This window comes from Malus sylvestris, chromosome 17, assembly GCF_916048215.2.
Source record: "Malus sylvestris chromosome 17, drMalSylv7.2, whole genome shotgun sequence".
NCBI lineage: Eukaryota > Viridiplantae > Streptophyta > Magnoliopsida > Rosales > Rosaceae > Malus > Malus sylvestris.
Window position 1 is genome coordinate 15,106,652 of NC_062276.1, and position 14,322 is coordinate 15,120,973.

At 37.2% G+C, this 14,322-nt stretch overlaps 2 protein-coding genes across 11 annotated transcripts; both read left to right on the plus strand.

Annotated features, from left to right (window-relative positions):
• The first annotated feature begins 997 nt into the window (after positions 1-997).
• Positions 998-5,919, plus strand: LOC126612136 (organic cation/carnitine transporter 7-like). 2 transcript variants are annotated; one of them, XM_050280453.1, is made up of 6 exons: positions 998-1,322; positions 2,303-2,571; positions 3,784-4,021; positions 4,351-4,879; positions 4,989-5,191; positions 5,571-5,919. In XM_050280453.1, the coding sequence occupies exons 2-6, from the start codon at positions 2,303-2,305 to the stop codon at positions 5,820-5,822; spliced, it is 1,491 nt and encodes a 496-aa protein (XP_050136410.1). In that variant the 5' UTR covers positions 998-1,322; the 3' UTR covers positions 5,823-5,919. The 2 variants fall into 2 exon arrangements, with proteins under 2 accessions (XP_050136410.1, XP_050136409.1); XM_050280452.1 differs by having other exon boundaries at positions 999-1,348.
• A 1,579-nt stretch (positions 5,920-7,498) lies between these two features.
• LOC126610955 (YTH domain-containing protein ECT4-like) lies at positions 7,499-14,062 on the plus strand. 9 transcript variants are annotated; one of them, XM_050279127.1, is made up of 8 exons: positions 7,499-7,678; positions 9,111-9,295; positions 9,414-9,588; positions 10,063-10,139; positions 10,235-10,753; positions 11,668-12,201; positions 12,365-12,577; positions 13,241-14,062. In XM_050279127.1, exons 1-8 carry the CDS (start codon positions 7,639-7,641, stop codon positions 13,613-13,615), a joined length of 2,118 nt encoding a protein of 705 aa, XP_050135084.1. In that variant the 5' UTR covers positions 7,499-7,638; the 3' UTR covers positions 13,616-14,062. The 9 variants fall into 9 exon arrangements, with proteins under 9 accessions (XP_050135084.1, XP_050135085.1, XP_050135086.1 ...); XM_050279128.1 differs by having other exon boundaries at positions 9,111-9,289; XM_050279129.1 differs by having other exon boundaries at positions 7,501-7,678; positions 9,252-9,295.
• The last annotated feature ends 260 nt before the right edge of the window (positions 14,063-14,322 follow it).

The following is a 14,322-nucleotide window of genomic DNA, read 5'->3' on the forward strand; positions in this document are numbered from 1 at the left end:
TCCCAAATGAAGTTGAGTCATACTAGAAGGGAGGCCAATCAGATTGCCCATTGACTTGCTTGTGCGGGGATTAATTCGAGCCAAGAGTTAATATGGCGGGGGGAACCTCCAAGTTTAATCATGGATGCACTTTTTGTAGATATGTCTATTTAATTATACTATTGATTTGGTATATGAGGAAAGAAAACTCTTAGTTGATTGTTAGGTGCGGGACGCTTTTTTTTTCTTAGACCGGGTTGAAAGCCCTGACAAAGTTTTTATCGAAGCCTATGTATGCAACGTATTCCTTCTATTTGTACGTTTCATTCTGTTTAATGAATATCGTACCTTATTTAAAAAAAAAAAAAAGGGTAGTCAACTACACTAAGTGATCAGGTTTAGCTTTAGACAAATTTACCACTTAAGATTCTCTCCTTGTTTTTTTTTAATAATGTATTTAGTGATTGATGAATTCATTAATCTGGCATAGATATATATATTTTTTATTTTTTTTATTTTATCTAAGCATGAGTAATGAAATGTTAAGACGATATATAGTATGTTGGGTAGGTAATCTTTACCATTATTACGAATTGAGGTGTTTCTAATTTACATTAGTTGAAGCACTCAAAATTAATGTTTGTATGTTTGTTTTCTACCATTTCCTATATTGTTCTGTTGTTTTAGGCTGATCAAGTGTAAAGTGAATTAGGTCTGCTTGAGAATATAAGGATAAACCTATGAGTGTTAACTTGGCGTTTAGATTGTTTCTCGATGTTTACATCTGTAAAATTATTATTTAATATATTAATTAATGTTTTTATTTTTTTATTAGTGATACATCATTTAAATTTAAGTAAAACTAATGAAAATGACTTGAAAATTTTGAATTTTGATAAGGGATAAAATGAATAATACCATAATTAACTTCTTAATGTAAAACTATAATTTTCCGTTAAAATAAACAGTACAAAAATAACCTTTCGTTAAAGCTCCCTTCAATTTAACTACAAATTTAGCTCGTAACTCAAAAGGTCAAGAGAGAGAGAGCAGCAGAGTTGATGGAAGCGGGAAGCCGAAGAAATCGTCAGACCCCACAACACCGGAAAATCAAAACATCGTGAAAGAATCAAAGATCGATCCTTCGCTCGTTGTTCCTCTCAATTTTGCGTTTTGTAGATTGCCCAAATCATTGATTTCTCAGAATTTCACACAAAAATAAAAACTTGGGGAAATCTAGAATTCAGCCGATTCAATAGAGAAAGTCCCTTCCTCAAGCTTTTGACTTTGATTGCTTTCTGTCATTTCCCAAATCCCAGTTTCCGATCCCAACAACAGAAACTGTAAGATCTTTCTTTCTACATTGCAGGTTAGTTTTTTAATTTCTTAGTTTCCCTTCCATTTGCTTTAATTTAATATTGTTACATTGTTTTGGGATTGTTTGGATCCATAATTGACTTTATATTTCTTCTAAATAGTAGATACCCCTATTACAAAGTGATCATTTTTTTTTCCTTAAAAAAAAAAAAGAATGAAAACAAGAACGATAGAGTTAGATTAGAGCTTCAGAAACTTGTTTAAGATTATATTCTGCAATTATAATTCAGTATTTTTTTTCCAATACAAGCTATAGTGGGGGAGGGGGGAATTGAACTCGGGTCCTCGGGTGCAATGCTATGAACTAACCGAGCTACAAGCTCCTTGCATAATTCTTTATGTATTGGATTTAAAAAAATTTAATAGGCTGGAGTGGGTAGAGTTTGTGTGTTCCCAAATGTGGGGATGCTCAAAGAAGTAATTTGAGTCGAAAAACTTTACGGAATAGGAACATTGAAGTGCCTTACTACTTTATGCAACCAATGTTAACACAGTTTCTTGATGTTAGGCTTCAACATCACCAGCTTGTCTCATGTTTCCTTGTAGTGAAGTTAGTATCTTTTGCCTTCAGAATGAGAAATTTACATTCAACTGAGACTCCAAAGGTGGCGTTATTCCAAACCTATCATGTGTCTCCATGTGTTTTAACATTCCCACATGTCGTTGGTTTAGGATGATTACACCTTGGTGTCCCGGTTGAATGCAAGTTCTCCCTCAAAGTTGTTTTTCCATGTGAACATTTTTCACGCTGTCTCATTAGATGTCATGGTTTTAGAATATGAATAGTTGCTACAACTGTTTATGGCTCATCAATAACTACCTTGGAAGATGTAAATTTCTGGTAGTTGTTCGTTAAAAACTATCATTTCTGATACGATCATATGGCACTAAGAATTCTGCATGTTATTCTAGTCGGTGAAATAGTTTTGTTGTCTCAAACCTATAGATGGGAGATGGAGGCCAGGAATACACTGTCGATGAGGCTCTTGTGGCCATGGGGTTTGGAAAATTCCAAATTCTTGTGCTTGCTTATGCTGGCATGGGTTGGGTCTCAGAAGCCATGGAGATGATGTTACTTTCTTTTGTTGGACCAGCAGTTCAGTCTGCTTGGGGTCTTTCTTCTAAACAAGAAAGTTTTATAACTAGTGTGGTTTTTGCTGGAATGCTAGTCGGAGCATACTCATGGGGCATCGTTTCTGATAAACATGGACGTAGGTGGGCCTTTTTTTGTTTCTTTATTTCTCTTCTCTTTGATTAATTCAAACAGTCTAAATCGTTTTTGGAATCCTGTCTTATATCTTGGGACTAAAGAGGTGCCTACTAATATTATATCTTTATCATCAATATATTTGATTTAATTCCCGTGCTTCTCTTATGTAACAAATTGATGATTTTAATTCTCCTTAGTTGATCTTATTTATCGATAGTCTCCGGTGTTATGCAAATTTATAAGATAATGCTATGCGAATATATGAACAATAAAGTAAACACGCCACACACAAACACAATGAATTTAGCAAGGTTCGGTGAAATTTGCCTATCCCTTGTGTGATCTCTTGGGAAATCACCTGCACTATGGAGAATAACAACTCGGTTACAAGAACTTTTTGAAAACCCTTATGCTAAACCCCAAAACCTTGTTTTAGATCTCTCTACCACTCTTGGCTCTCTACCCTTGTATCCTCTCTTTTATTTGTGTGAATAATCAACTCCCAACAAGCCTAATTATAGTACATAAACCGATGGTTACATGCCTTACAAGTATAGGATTCGTAAATCCTTTTAGAGTAGATTTGGCATTATAAAGAAAACCCTATTTCCCAATTCTTATGGGAAATAATCAGTACACATTCCTTTTCTCCTTTCCCAACACCTATTGAAAACCTAAACCTATTTTGCCTTTGTATTTTGACTGGCCAAATCACAACACAAATGACTTAGATGATTCCATAGAGATGTGCATTTGACTATATAAATTAATTATGGACACAAGGATGACTAAAACTGTTTATGTCTGGATGTTAGTGATTCAAACTGTGGTACAATCTTTTGATTATGGTTTATTCCCCTAAGACTAACGGATTTACATTATTGAGATACCTTGTATTGCACACACATAACCTGCATCATTTAGTAGTGAAAAAAATGATATTTCTTTGGCACATGATATCCAATTGAGCAATGTACTTGAACCACAACTGTAAATGACATGATCTTCTTCTGCCAGTACTGATCACTCCTCCTCGGGTTTGCTATCTACAGAATCTGCTTGCCATTTCTGCATTTTGTTTTCTGTCTATGCACCTGCACATTTCTGCATTGGATGCAGATTTGGTTCTTTTTGCCTTTGCGATCTTGAATGCACCATTTTCCGAGTTAACAATTCTACTGGTTCTTATTTTGTTGTTAAAACTTCTATTCCTCCAGGAAAGGATTCCTCATTACAGCCACAATTACTTGTGGCGCTGGTTTTCTGAGTGCTCTTTCCCCTAATTATGCATCCTTGCTCGTTCTTCGTTGCTTGGTTGGTGTTGGTTTGGGAGGTGGCCCTGTACTCTCATCCTGGTTTCTGGAGTTCATTCCTGCTCCTAACAGAGGCAAGTGGATGGTTATTTTTTCAGCATTTTGGACTCTTGGAACAATTCTTGAGGCTTCACTTGCGTGGGTATGTTTAGAGTACTTTATTAGTATTCGTTTGATTTTCCAGTGTTTTTTCTTGATTTGATTCCGTGCCTCTGATTTTTGGTGTGTATATTTTGTTAGTCTTTTATCTTTAGATATTGGAAGTAAAGGAATTTTGGGATCAATAATAACCAGTTTTTAGCAGTTGTGTCAACTGGATATGATGAACACAACAAACATGTCACTTCCTTATTAAGCGTACATATCCAACTGCAGATAATTTTAATTCTCTTGTTTTGCGTTTCTAGTGGAATATGTGTGATGAGAATATAAGATTGGTCCTTTCATATATGTATGTTGTGTTCTTTGCAGTTTGTCATGCCAAACTTTGGTTGGAGGTGGCTACTTGCCCTGTCTTCACTCCCTTCATCGCTTCTCCTCATATTCTATTGGGTTGCACCTGAATCACCAAGATATTTGTGCTTAAAAGGTCGAACAACCGAGGCAATCAATATTTTGGAGAAAGTAGCAAGAATGAATGGAATGAAACTCCCTGCTGGGAATCTTGTTTCTGATTTGAAAATAGAGTTATCTGAAGAGATTACTCCATCAGAAGATACACATTTGATCTCACCGACAGATAATAAAGATCCAATTCCTACGGAGATGGATTCCAATATGGGTGGCATCTCTTCACTGTTAACACTTCTTTCCCCAAAATTAGTCCGATCTACTTTGCTCTTATGGGTAGTATTCTTTGGGAATGCTTTTTCATATTACGGCCTGGTGCTTCTGACAACTGAGTTGAACAGTGGACATAGTAAATGTACGCCAGAACAAATACAGTCAGACAAAGCGCCAGATACTAGCTATAGGCATGTTTTCATCGCTAGTTTTGCAGGTACATTCATCTATTTATTTCAGTATTTGTCATTTAATAACTTGAAAAAAAAGTGTGTTTGTACTTCTAAGAATTTGTTAACTGACATTTAACCTTGTTTGGAATGAAGAGTTTCCTGGGCTCCTCTTATCTGCTGCCATGGTCGACAAACTGGGTCGTAAGCTTTCAATGTCAGCCATGTTCTTCATATGTTGCATTTTTCTACTCCCCTTGGTTGTCCATCAGTCTCAGGGCCTGACCACTAGTCTTCTGTTTGGAGCTCGCATATGCATCACAGCGACCTTCACGATAGTCTACATATATGCCCCAGAGGTAATTTGTTAATGCATTCATCAATTTGAGAGACCACAAACAAGAAAATTGATTTTTAAGCCCACAACTAGTCCGTGCTTTCGTTCAATTCAAAATTGTCCTCAATATTTATGTCTTCGGTGGATTTCTTTATTATACAATTGAACTCAGATGTCGTTTGACACTCAGCACATGCACGTAACCTCTAATTTCTCCATCACATTCATAAGCGTTAATACAAGATGAACTCATTGTTCAGCGTAGAAGAAATCATTTTGTGAAGAACATTGTTTGAAGATTCACATTATTATTCTTCTGGTTGTATGAATTTGTGTCTATGAAAATCATTTAGAAATTGTGCCAGGGTTTTGATCTTTTATTTATTTGGTTTGAACTGCAGATATACCCAACCTCAATCCGAACAACTGGCGTTGGAATCGCAAGTTCAATGGGAAGAATTGGCGGAATGATCTGCCCTCTTGTGGCAGTAGGTTTGGTACATGGATGCCATCAAACAGCATCGATTTTGCTGTTTGAGATTGTAATTTTTCTTTCGGGGGTATGCGTGTTGCTCTTTCCGTTTGAAACAAAGGGCCGTGAATTGAGCGATAGTCTATCGGATTCAAAGGATCAAATCAAAACCAGTAAATGAATTTGTATGAACATACCACATATGGTAGATGTTTTATACAGTCGATGCGATAAACGCGAAAGACAATTGGGCAAGGATTCTCTTGTTCCTTACCAAATGCAGCTTGCGAAAATTTAGCAGCAGCAGCAGCAGTAACTTTTTCTTTCCTTGAAGCAAACTATGTTCCTTAAGGATGATAAAGTGATTGTAGTGCATTTCTAATTTAAAAACTGAAAGGTTGGGCAGAGGATGTCAATTCTTAGTTCAGAAACTTGGAGAGCGACTTCCCTAAGCCCTTCGGGGTGCCACCATGGCGTTTAGGACACCACTGTGGCATCTCGAGAGTGAGTGAATGTAAGTCAACTTGTCATACGAGATTTTGAAAAGGCTTAAGTCTGTCTATTGAGGCATTTTCTACCCAACAACTCATATCTGAATCATTTTGGAATCTCCAATTTCTCACAAGTTGATAGAGAGTTAGTTTTTTCAGACTCGAGAAGTTTAAACACTAGGCAAGTAATTCTTCGAAAACGACGCTACATGGACTAAACATCGATTTCACATGAGAATCTCACCAGCAAGAGGACGCCAGGTGTACCCATTTTGTCCTTGGTTCGCATCAATTGACGGATTGGGAGTAATTGAAGGGAAAGAGACCACAGCTCCCTGCTTGTTTGTGGAACATGGTTAAACAGCTTTCTGGGATCTCATGCGTGCCAAATCATAAGGGCCACTTTGGGAACAACCAACGCATTTGGAAGAATGCCTCACACGTTTTGTTTTTCCACAGGTTGGGTGACAGCACACAGAGATGGAAACAGTCAAGTCGTTCTCCTTAATTTTAAATTATTCGTCTTAATTCAGTGATATTTCTATTTCACACGCTAGAGCTATCTCAAAGTTTGACTCGCAACACATTTTCTTTCATGTTTGAAATTCACCGGAACACTGAAAACTAACTTTGTAATGTTATTCGTACATTTCACTTTGCGACAGAGTTTCTATTTTTCCATTTTCCTCTCATGATATTTCTTTTTCCATTTTTTCTAATTAGGAAGACCTAAATTCATTTTTCATTTTTCCACTTTGAGACAGAGTTTCTAGTTACCAAATGCTTGACCCACACGTGCAGCGGCTAGCACGGACACAAAAGTAATGATCCATTTGCAGATGTCAGGCACTCAAAATTTAAAAAATAGTCACAAAAGTGATTGCAATTTTCACAAAAAATCATTATAAAAATAATTGAAATAGTTGCAAATTACACTTTAATGGTTGAAATGATCAAAATTCAATAACGATATCATAATGATCAAATACCTACGACATAATAGTCAATTGTGAATTACATAGTAATTCAATGTCGAACAATTATTTTGAATAACTCTTCAAAGAAAATTTGACTGATTTGATTAAAAAATAAATAACAATTGCTCAATTAATCCAAACTAAATATATTGATCAATTATCAAAGACACGTCCATAAAAATTTGACTAAATAACGATAAAAAACGACGTTATACTAAAAATTCATTTCGATAATTGAGAATTGAAAAAAACAAAAATAAAAAATAAAAAAACGAAAGCGAAAAACTTCTTGTTTCTCCAGGAAAAATATGGCGTACGTTATAAAACAAATAGAGTATAATTTTTAATAATAATAGTAATAATAATGTTTTTATTTCTTATAACTAGATCGAGAGAGAGAGAGTAGAGAGAGGTAATATATATATACACACACACATACATACATGTATAGGTAGATACTCTGCCTCCTGTATAGATTCTCGTGGGTGGTGGTGTTTCTGTGGAAATTGAAGGTCTTTACTTGAGATTCATGGCGGCAAACCAACCGCAGGCTCCAGATCATACTTCCGGTACGTCAATCTACAGCATTCTCATTTCATGAATAATCTCCCTTTTTTTTTCTCTTTGATTAATTCCGACTCATGAATTTTAATCATTTTATTATTTTTAAAATCTGGGTTTTGTTTGTTGATCGTTTCCTCAGATGGGTTTGTTTTCTTGGCTTTGCTTTGTATGTACAGTCAATGAACTGGTGAAATTTTTGGTGTGTGTATTGGGGATTTCGGGTTTTAGTGATTTCTGTAGTGGGAACTTTGGCATCTGTGATTGCCTTGCTGTGTGGAACTTTATCCTGATCTGGCTTGGAGGAGTGTGGAAATGGTGATTTAGTAGATTCTGGGTATTGTCTTTCTGACGGAATTGTTGTAAGATTTGGTTGTTCATATTCTGTTTTCGTGTTTCGGTTTTGTGTTTGAGGTCATTTTTTGAATGATGTGCTTGATCGTGTGAATGTGTTGCATCGAGCTCAGTCATAGTTTAGTTCCAATAGTTGATACTCGGATACGGAATCATGGATCAATGTATTCATGCATGTATGCAGTGAAGATACAAGTTTAGTAATCATTTTCGGGCTGTAGGAATTGCTTCGGCATTCATTGCTGTCAACAAAAAGTATACTAGAGACTATATAGTGGTTGTGCAATCGAATTAATGTATCGTGTGCATAAACTACTTTCAGACTCGGGTCTTGTGTTTGAAGAAGCCTGTCTTTGATATGGCACAAAATGTCAACTTTCCCTGAACTAGAATTATATAGGTAATAGAGCATCACACTTCTGTTCGTTGTAGTCTTTATATGTGTATCGTCATGGTCTGGTTTACTGAGGACTGGGGGGAGGCAGTTTGAAACGGAAAGCTGTTGTTCCTAGTCTAGTAGGAGGTGGATGAATTGGAAAAGTTCAAGATTTTTATAGGATGAAAGAAAATGAGGCCTTTTAGTCCAAGATCTTCTGTTTATTTTTCTTTTCCTTGTAAAATTTGTGAAAAATTTATTTTTAGTTCTTTCTGCAATTTGGGTTGTCGCTAGAATCTCTTTCTGGGTTATTGCTAGAAGCTCTCTTGATAAAATTACAGCTGGACATCATGGTTCATTGTGTATCCAAAAACATTTCTTGTTCCATGAATATCATTGTTTATAGTTTGAGCGGTTAGGTTCATATCTATGACAGCTTTTGTGAAGTTCGGACCTTTATCTCTATTTTTGTTTTTTACCTTTTTCTATACTAATTTGGGAGCAGCCTCTCCATAAATGGGGGTAAGGCTAGCCGACATTCACCTCTCCCAGACCCTGCGTAAAGCGGGAGCCTTGTGCACTGGGTACGACGACGACCTTTTTCTATACTAATGGGTAGCTCAAAATTTCATGTTTTTTTATTTGAACACATTGATGTAGACATGACCACGAAATATATTCATGTACTTCTATTTATCGTGTGTGGGTAGGTGTGCATGCGTGGATATGTGCGCACATATTCATAGCTTCAAGTTTTCCTATCCCCACATTTTGCTTTGGTTGGTCAATAATTTGTACTCCCTATGTTTCTAAGACTACTAAATCACTGAGCATACTGACCATGGATGCAGAAGAGAAACCTGCTGAACCAGATAGCATGAAGGAGCAGGTAGTTGTGAGTCCAGTACAATGCTCTTCTGATCCATTGCCAGTTTTGTGTAATATTAAATTTCAATTCTTTTTCTTTACTCCCTGCTGTGCATTACGACTTTCATTTGTTTATCTGTTATCAGCCCCATGTCGCAAAAAATGAGAGGTCAGTTTCTCCTAATCCTTCTCCGGATGCTGCCACTATAGGTCTTCCAAGGGAGGCAGCAGGTCAATCAGGTCCTTTTGGTTCAGGTGGAGATCACACTGTTTTTCCACCTAATGTATATGCCCCTCAGGCCCAGGCCTTCTACTATAGAGGTTAGTCTTTTATTCCTCTGGGTCTGGATGTGCAGCCATGGAAATGGGCCATTCACAGCTGGATTGAGTCTGAAAATACGCTTCAGAGTTAGTTGGCCGCTTCACTGTTTGTTGGCCTTATCAACATTACAGTGATTCACCTCATCAGGAAGGATTTTTTTTACTCTTTTTCGTGTTTAGTAATCCAATCAAAATCTGGTTTACATTGTGAGGTTGGAATATAAATTCCGAAGTTTGTACATTTGTAGCTGACCTAGTATTTTTTTTTCCTTTGGTCAGTACTCGGTACTGCCTTGGAGGCTAATATTCATAAATGGATTTTTAACTATAATTCTTGAGAGAATGATAGTTTTTGACATATGTCGTGTAAGGAAAATAATTGTTAAATTAGTCCTTTGAAATTTTGGTTATGTTTTGTGTTGCTCTCACTTATAGAATGTAAGTATAGATACAATGTAATCATCTGTGATGTAGGTTATGAAAATGGAACTGCTGAGTGGGACGAATATTCTCCATACATCAACACTGAAGGATTGGAGATTAATTCTCCTGTGAGTGTATCTTTATGCATTGTCATTCATATATAAACATTTCTTTCTTTCAGGTTAACTAATTGTAATTTTCGTTAATTTTCAATCTTGATTAGGGTGTCTACAATGAGAATCCTTCTTTAGTCTTTCATTCTGGATATGGCTACAATCCACAAATGCCGTACGGGCCTTACTCCCCGGTTACAACACCAATGCCGTCCGTAGGTGGAGATGCACAGTTATATTCTCCCCAGCAATACCCATTTTCGGGACCGCCATATTATCAGCAGCTTGGTCATCCTAGCATGCAATATATTACCTCACCTACCACAGTGTCACAACCAGAGCTCACCACCTTAGTTAATATCGACCAACAAGGTGACAATATGCTTTTTGGACCAAGGCCTGGTTATCATCCTTCAGTGGGATCTTTTGGTAGAGGCAATTATCCTGGAAATCCTGGTAGTCAGGGTTTTCATGACTTGCAGCAAGGATTTGATGGATTTAGATCTGGAGGCCTTTGGTCAGACTGGCCGAAACCCTCAGATAGGCACAGGTCTTTGACTCCCTTTTCGCCATCAGTATCTCCACAGCCAATTGGCCCACTGGGCTCATTTGGGCAGAATATTGGAATGGTATGTTCTCATGCCTGTGCATGTCTTCAAACTACGATCTTTTGAAATCTCATTTGTTCTTTTTTCTCTCCTCTCCTGTTTCAACAATGCTTTTGAAACTGATTTCTGGTTTCTTCTCTTCCTTCAAATCTTGGAGGACTTGTATATATTTTGCACAAAATGTTATCTTAGATACTTTTGCTCAAAATATATTTGCACTCGGTCATAATTTCCGTATGGAAGTCCTTAAAGTTTTGCAGGAAGTATACATTCTACTCACTCCTTTCCTCCCTCACCTCCCGCTTTCCTTTTAACAGTTTCTTCAAGCTGCTTTTGACTCTTACTGTCACATGTGCTGCCCTGTTGACCCCTGTTCTCAAGTCATTTACCCTCTGCTTCTTCTTATTGATGCATCGAGATTTTGTATTTTTGTAAATCATGGTTATTAAGATATTAGTCTTTGCAATGCACCGTAACTAGAATCTTTGTTGTTGGTATTTCTATGTATTGCAAGGAAAACTGATTGCAACAGTGCAATATTTTTTAGTAAAATACTGTACACTAGACTCAAAGTCCATCATAGGATTCAATGTTATCCAAATCAAGACATTGAAATTTATATCAATGGCAATGAAGAATGTAGTATAGTTTATTGAGTTGGTTAAATATCTATATTAAGAAATCGTTGGATTTAATAACTACGGGTATCTACCAATATTGGTGTTCAGGTGTAGATCCTTAGGTCACTGTCATCTTCCATTTTTGGTGTGATGCAACTTTGGCTTATCTTTTATGAATGCAATATCTTGACAATGATGCCAGTCTATATATCGCAGTGATGTGAATTGATTGTCATTGACACCATCATCTGGAACTTGCTGAATTTTGATTAGACTCATGGATTCTAGTATTATTGAATAGTCGTTTTTCGGCAGGCTTCTCAAGAACAAAGGTCGATGTATGGGTTTGGGTCTGGTTCAAACTCTTATAACAGAGGCTACATGCCCAGTGGTTTTAATCAGGGATCTGGCCTTGGAAGTTCACCATTTTCTAGCTTTGGAGCTAACAATCGTGGCTTTCTATCATTAGGAAATAGCAAGCGGCATGTGAGGGGCAGCGATCCTATATGCAGTTGCAATGCCCCCCTTGATATTCTTTGTGAGCAGAATCGAGGCCCGAGGGCCTCAAAGCCAAAGAGTCAAATCATGGCTGATAGCTGTGTGGAGAACACCAAACATAACGCTTCTACAACCAAGGTCCTTGATGAATTATTCAACAGGCCTGATTTTGTAACAGACTACAAAGATGCTAAGTTCTTCATTATCAAGTCATATAGTGAAGATAATGTTCACAAGAGCATCAAATATGGTGTCTGGGCCAGCACGCCAAATGGTAACAGAAAGTTGGATGCTGCATATCGTGAAGCTAAGGAGATGCATGATGGCTGCACCGTTTTTCTCTTCTTTTCGGTACGTAATTGTACAATCTTTTCTTCAGATACAATTGTTTTTGGTGATGTTCACAAGATAAGTAACGTATGCTACATGATTTCTTCCATTTCCATTTCTTGTTCTTTGTATTTTGTCCTTGCTGCCCAGTTTACCCTTACATTGCTGTACTTCATAATATCAGGTGAATGCTAGTGCTCAGTTCTGTGGGGTGGCTGAAATGATTGGACCTGTTGATTTTGACAAGAGTCTGGATTACTGGCAGCAAGACAAATGGAGTGGCCAGTTTCCTGTGAAGTGGCATATGATTAAAGACGTTCCCAACAGTCAGTTTCGTCACATCATTCTTGAAAATAATGACAACAAGCCTGTAACTAACAGCCGAGATACTCAAGAGGTGACATTTTGTGAACAAGCCTTTTTTTTTTCTTTTTCTACAATGTAGGATATATATTGCATGCAGTTCGTAAAAGCAATATCCTTACTAGGCGAAATCTAGATATTTAGGTTTTTTTTTAAGAATACTTATAGTAGCTTGACTGAGCTTCTGTCTGTTGTCGATCTTTCTGTCATTGCCTGTTTATGGACTATTAACTATCCCAGCTTAGGTAGATGTTATCTTTATTGTGGAAGCTCTTGGTATTTCTCAGGCTCGAATGCCTCCGAAAATACTGTGTGAAATGTACCTCCGACGCTTTTGGTGTAAATTCTGATGCTAATCATGCTATAGAGTCTGAATTTTTATCTTGTTTTACTTGCTTAATACAAATATATTCGAATTCTGATTCTTAGGTCCTACATACCCTAAGCCTCAAAGATTTTGAATCATTTGTAGGCTTTGTCCTCCTGTTTCCCCTTTTATAGTTTTACTTGTCCTATGTAAAGGAGATGACCGTACGGAGGTTATTCTAGTGCACAGCATGTGATATATGTTATTCATTTGAATTTGATGGAAAACTAGGTTTTAAATTGTAGAGTAGAAATCTTGAAGCGCGTTGTATTTTGGTTAGTCTTGTACTTTTTCCTTACAACTCCTGGTTTTGCTCCCATATGTGTGCAGGTAAAATTGGAGCAGGGAATTGAGTTGTTGAATATCTTCAAGAACTATGAAACAGAGATGTCGATTCTAGATGATTTTGAATTTTATGAAGACCGGCAGAAAGCAATGCAAGAGCGGAAGGCCAGACAGCAAGCCAGCCTGATTGCTGTCGGTGTAGTCGGAGAAAATGAGCACAAAAGTACTGTTCAAATTCCCAGTGATTTCATCAAGCACATGTCCAAGAGTTTTGCTCAAGTCGTCCGCTTGGATGAGGGCAGTAAAGAGCCTACTACCCTTTCCGAAAGAGCTAGTCCTGCTTCCGACGGCTCCATTGGTGCCAGAGTAAAACTTGAAGATGCGATGCCAGCTCCCGTGCCTTCCGCTCAGACCGGTTAGGAAGACATGGATTTCTCCCGGTTTGTATGTGACACAAACTTCAATACTACTTTCAGTTTTTTGTTAACATGTGATTAGGTTGCCTGATGTCTCTCATATTCATAAAGAGCGCATCGGTATCTGAATGAAAAAGGGTTTTGTTTTTACCGGTTCCACGAAGCCGATGACGGGCTTCATGTATCATATGCGTCGTGGGTGCGACTTTCCGATTGTAGTCATTAGTTTCATAAGGTTTTGAGTGAGAGAGTAGTTCTCTTGAAAGATATTGGTTCTTGTTTTTGCCTTTGTAATGTTTCCCATTTTCGCAGGCAGTTCAATAAAAAGTATGCAGCAAAAAGACCTTGAGGAAAAAAACCTACTATATTATATGTTTTATATCGTGCAACTAGCTTTCGTTATGTACTGTTTGTGTTTAATTTTAAATAAAAAAATTCAAAATAATTTCTAGATGCATGGTGTATGATGAACATTGTGAGGATTCTTATTATCCTCTCAACATAATTGACTAACTAAGAATTTTACAACGCACCGGTGTCCGGTGTATTAGACGGCTGGATTTGCATGGCTAAGGGTTCAAACCCTTGGCTATCAACGGCTTTTTGTTTCTTGAAGTCAACAGTTGAAGATTACTAACTCACGCACTCCAAGACTTTTATTATTTATGTTTGGTCTGATTTTTCCTTAGTGAATCCTCTAATTTTTTTTTA